Genomic DNA, 5,201 nt, shown 5'->3' on the forward strand with positions numbered 1-5,201 from the left:
GAAGAAGAGGGGGAAGAGGAGGACTAGGAGGAAAGGACGAAGAGGAGGAAGAATGGGAGGAGGAGTAGTAAGAGGAGGAAGAATAAAAGGAGAAGGAAGAAGAGGAGGAAGAAGAGGAGGAGGAAGAAGAAGAGGAGGAAGAAGAGGAGGAAGAAGAGGAGGAAGAAGAGGAGGAAGAAGAGGAGGAGGAGGAGGAGGAAGAAGAGGAGGAGGAAGAAGGGGAGGAGGAGGAAGAAGGGGAGGAGGAGGGGGACTAGAAAGAAGAGGAGGAAGAGGAGAAAGAATGTGAGGCGGAGTAATAAAAGGAGGAAGAATGGGAGGAGTAATAAAAGGAAGAAGAGGAGGAGGAGGGGGACTAGGAGGAAGAGGAGGAAGAGAACGAGGAAGAATGGTAGGAGGAGTAGTAAGAGGAGGAAGAGGAAGAGGAGGAAGAGGAAGAGGAGGAAGAGAACGTGGAGGAAGAATGGTAGGAAGAGTAGTAAGAGGAGGAAGATGAAGAGGAAGATGAAGAGGGAAAAATAGGAAGAAAAAGTGGAAGAAAAAAATGGAAGAAGAATAAGAGGAAGAAAAAGAATAAGAGGAAGAAAAAGAAGAAGAAAAAGAAGAAGAGGAAGCGGAGGAAGCGGAGGAAGAGGAGGAGGAGGGGGGGTTGGAGGAGGAGGAGGGGGGGTTGGAGGAGGAGGAGGGGGGATTTGGAGGAGGAGAGAGGGTGACGGCTAGACCGAAGCAAGAGGAAACGAAAAAGTCGTTCCTCCAAATATTGACTCCTCGGTGGACTTGTCTTTTTTTTTTTTTTTTTTTCTTCTTCTTCTGGTCACAGTGAGCGATCACTACGATTTAGTGGACCAACATTTAGTTCGTACAACTGAACCTGGACGAGAATTTGTTCAGTACCGTTACTGACCCTATCTTTTGTAGCGCTCAAGCCTTGTGGAACCTATTTATTCATGTGCACCCCTTCCACCTGGAGGTGCAGCCCTGAGGACCGACGCTCGGTCTCCGGACTGGGCCCAGTATGTCTAGAGCAGGGGTTCTCAAAATTTTTCTCGTTAAGTACCCCCTGAGTTATAAGATCATCTCCCCGAACCCCCAATAATCTGACAATGAAGAGAATGGTCATTTATTGACTAACTCACACACACACACGCACACACCAGATTCAACTATTGGTAATCAACACTGTTAATTTAGAAACCAGCGTAGAACAATGAGATTGAAGGAACACACTACTAGTACGGAATTTCATAATCCACAACTACCACTATTTAAAATACGTTCTTCGTCAGCCATCTAAGTACCCCTATAAATCTTCTTGTGAACCCCTGGGGGTTCGCGAACCCCAGTTTGAGAACCCCTGCTTTAGAATTATTCAAACGTATAACAAACACATTATATCATAAAACTAAGTAATTTGGGGAGAAGAAAAGATTCCAAGTTGAACACGAAAGTTAACGTCTTGGAATATTTTGGCTATGGTTACACTTTAATATTGTCTCAATGAAACATCGTGTTGTTGATTTCATTCACCATTTGCATACTCATTTGGTGATGTATCAGCTCTTTGGTGGAAAGCTTTGTCATTTTAACTAAGTGTAGAGTTTCAGCAAATGTAATTTTTCTCGAGTGTACTTCCCTTTCTGTATTTCAATGTGAAAGGTAAAATGAGTCAATAGGGAAGGCAAAGTTGACCCATTTACAATGTAAGTGCGAATTGAAGTCGGTAAATTTTTACAGTGCAAATAGGACCATTAATTCTTTTCAAAATTAGGCAGTGATAAGTTCCAGATGTAGAAATCAGCATGCCTGCAATGCTTTTGATACCTGGAAGTACCACAGCTGTGCAGTATATTGGGTGGTAATGGTAGATTAAGGTGGCTGTGTTTGTATACCTTTGCAATTTTCTATGGCAATTCAGATTGTGAAACTAATACAGAAACATAAAATTGGTATGTGTACTATAGTCATTAAACAGTCTAAGGAAACATACCATGTGAAACTACTGCATCCTTATTTTGTTATAAGCTTGTGCCGCAGACCGAAAGCGGGTTGGTCACACATCCTCATCCGATGAGGGGTTGCCTGATTACAAGCAAAACACACACACACACACACACACACACACACACACACACACACACACACACACACACACACACACACACACACACACACACACACACAAAACAAGGTGATGCGTATTTGTTTGTGTGTGTGTGTGTGTGTGTGTGTGTGTGTGTGTGTGTGTGTGTGTGTGTGTGTGTGTGTGTGTGTGTGTGTGTGTGTGTGTGTGTGTGTGTGTGTGTCAGGCCACAGAATTACCCATAGATATCGCTCAATATATATATATATATATATATATATATATATATATATATATATACATATATATACATACATATATATATATATATATATATATATATATATATACATATGTATACATATATATATATACACATACTGTAACGTAATATTAGATATTACGTCATATATGTAATTGTCATAGAATTGTGTGTTCTTTGTATTACATATAAATATATTCATAATCTTGCCTACGTGCGAAAATCATGTGCGCACTCTTGATCTAAGTAGAACAAACAGACAAGCGAAGTAATCCGAAGTAGTTCAGCGCTCGCTGTTTGTCCCTAAGTAGGTGTTTGGAGCGCACAGATTTGACAGTTACTAAATAAGGAGGATGTGGAAAAGAGGGAGAGGTGAGGGAGAAGGTGGATGAAAATAGGGAATAGGGGAATAAGGAGGAAGAGGAGGAGGACGAGGAGGAAGGATGAGGAGGAAGGAGGAGGAGGAAGGAGGAAGAGGACGAGGAGGAAGGAGGAGGAGGAAGAGGGGGAGGAAGAGGAGGAGGAAGAGGAGGAGGAAGAGGAGGAGGAAGAGGATGAGGAAGAGGAGGAGGAAGAGGAGGAGGAAGAGGAGGAAGGAGGAGGAGGAAGAGGAGGAGGACGAGGAGGAAGGAGGAGGAGGAAGGAGGAGGAGGAAGGAGGAGGAGGAAGGAGGAGGAGGAAGGAGGAGGAGGAAGGAGGAGGAGGAAGGAGGAGGAGGAGGAGGAAGTGGAGGAGGAGGGGAGAGAAAAACAAACACAAAAGGAACACAAAGGAAGAACAAACTGCAGCAGACCTACAGGCCCTTACTTAAGGCTATCTGGGTTAACTTTACTAATCTACAGTGAAGAAACACAAGCGGAACATAGTGTTACGTTTGGTGGTTCCTGACAAAGCAATGCCAATGGGAGGTGCTTCAAGATATCCGAATGTTTATCAAAATGTTCGCAATGATAACAGTAGACAAGAGGGCCGACGTGGTGGAAGAGGACGTGGGCGAGTTTCAAATAATGATGGAAGGAACTATCCAAACAGACTTCAAGAAGTGTATGAGAGGTCAAGAGGCACAGGACGAGGCTCAAAGCGCCCAACACATCCACCCAAAGCTATAACAGACCTTGGATGGCACAAGGTAACTGTAAGGAATGGAGCCCAGTACCCCAAACAAGAAATACTTCGAGCTATTAGAAACTTGGTGGAGGAACCTTTCATACCAATCTCTATGGATCTTGAGCGAAGTGACTTTGTATTCTATTTAGAAGACAATGGCCAAGCAGCTCGGGCTATTACTCAAGTCTCTCGTCGTATTGCAATGCCCAATGGCCACAGGCTTGTCTTTCATACCAACCAATCAGTCCCACCCATTAGAAAGCTCACGCCACTGCAGCTTGAAAAAATTAAGTTGGTGATGAGCAACCGCTATAGTCCTGAGATGGCTAGATTGAATCTCAAGAATTTCCACAATGATCCTGAGCTTACAAAGGAGGAGATATTCTGTCCATTATACCGGGCCCCCAATATGACCACCATTCTTGGAATCATCATATCGCACATTCCTGAAGTGTGTGATATTGATTTCAGCCATAACAAAGTGCAACAACTAGAAGAACTGAAACCTCTTGTTACCAACTGCCATAGCTTAAAGCGTTTAAGCCTACAGTACAACAGACTACATCATGTTGAGTCCCTGAAGCATCTGACTGGATTGCATCTCACTGAACTTGTGCTAGAGGGCAATGAGGTCTGCAACAAGTACAATGATCCAGATACCTACATTAGTGCTGTCAGGAAGTACTTCCCTAAACTTCAGTATTTGGATGGCCACGAACTACCAAAGACAATTGGCTTTGAAGTAGATGAGGATCCTCCAAAGCTACCACCTTCACAACCAGCCTATTTCTGTGATCAGCTTGCAAAGGGTGTTGCTATAGAATTCATTCGACAATATTACCAGATATTTGACACAGCCAGTAGAACACCTTTACTGGCAGCTTACACAGATGATGCTGTGTTCTCACTCTCAACTGCATTGTCAGAAAGTAAAGCAGCTGCAAGGTTAGCTACAAGGTATGTGCAAGAGAACCGTAATTTGAAGAAAGTGACTAGTCCTGAGCAGCGACAGAAGACTTTAATAAAGGGTAACAAGAACATTATTGATACCTTGTCAAGGCTACCAGGAACAGTACATGACCCAGGCTCCTTTGTTATCGACATTCCATGGGTGGCTCCACAGTTGATGCATGTAGTTCTTAGTGGTCTTTTCTGCCAAGATGGGCGAAAGCTACAGCAGGTGCGGTCCTTTACACGCTCTCTCATAATTGTGAAGCAAGGAGAAGGTTATTGCATATTAAATGAAGAACTCTTTGTAACATATGCTACTGCGTCACAAGTAAAGTCTTTTAAGAGTAATACATCGGCATCATCAGAACCTACTCCAGTCACAGCACCAGCACTTCAGGCACAGGTGTCTTCACCACCACCAGTACCAGTTGTACCAGTACAAATAACATCACCTCTTGCACCTGCCACGTCAGAAGAAACTGCTTTGGCAGCTTTAGAACCAATCCAAGTAGAAATGATCAAACACTTTTCACAAGTCTCTGGGATGCGTTTCCAGTATTCACGAATGTGCCTTCAAGAAAACCAATGGGACTATGAAAAAGCTGGACAGTTATTCCTAGAATTGCACAAGAAAGGTCAAGTCCCAGCAGAATACTTCAAACATCCAGCAAACTGATATAATGAGCCAACGTGCCAAATTTGTGCCAGTCTAAAATGACCATATTTCCTGGCACATGTGCACTTAATTTTTGTTATTACTTTAGATTGCAGGGGTTCTCAAACTGGGGTTCGCGAACCCCC

At 43.4% G+C, this 5,201-nt stretch overlaps 1 protein-coding gene across 1 annotated transcript in view; it reads left to right on the forward strand.

Moving 5' to 3' along the window:
* LOC143026085 (nuclear RNA export factor 1-like) overlaps window positions 1-5,076 on the forward strand; it is an 11,133-nt gene extending 6,057 nt beyond the window's left edge. The window contains exons 2-3 of the mRNA XM_076186080.1: window positions 1,916-2,045; window positions 3,185-5,076. Of these exons, the coding sequence (XP_076042195.1) occupies window positions 1,916-2,045; window positions 3,185-5,076 (2,022 nt within the window). The remainder of the gene's footprint in view (window positions 1-1,915; window positions 2,046-3,184) is intronic.
* The last annotated feature ends 125 nt before the right edge of the window (window positions 5,077-5,201 follow it).

Source organism: Oratosquilla oratoria, chromosome 6 (genome assembly GCF_046742065.1).
Source record: "Oratosquilla oratoria isolate Oo_2021 chromosome 6, ASM4674206v1, whole genome shotgun sequence".
In the NCBI taxonomy this organism is placed as follows: Eukaryota; Metazoa; Arthropoda; class Malacostraca; order Stomatopoda; family Squillidae; genus Oratosquilla; species Oratosquilla oratoria.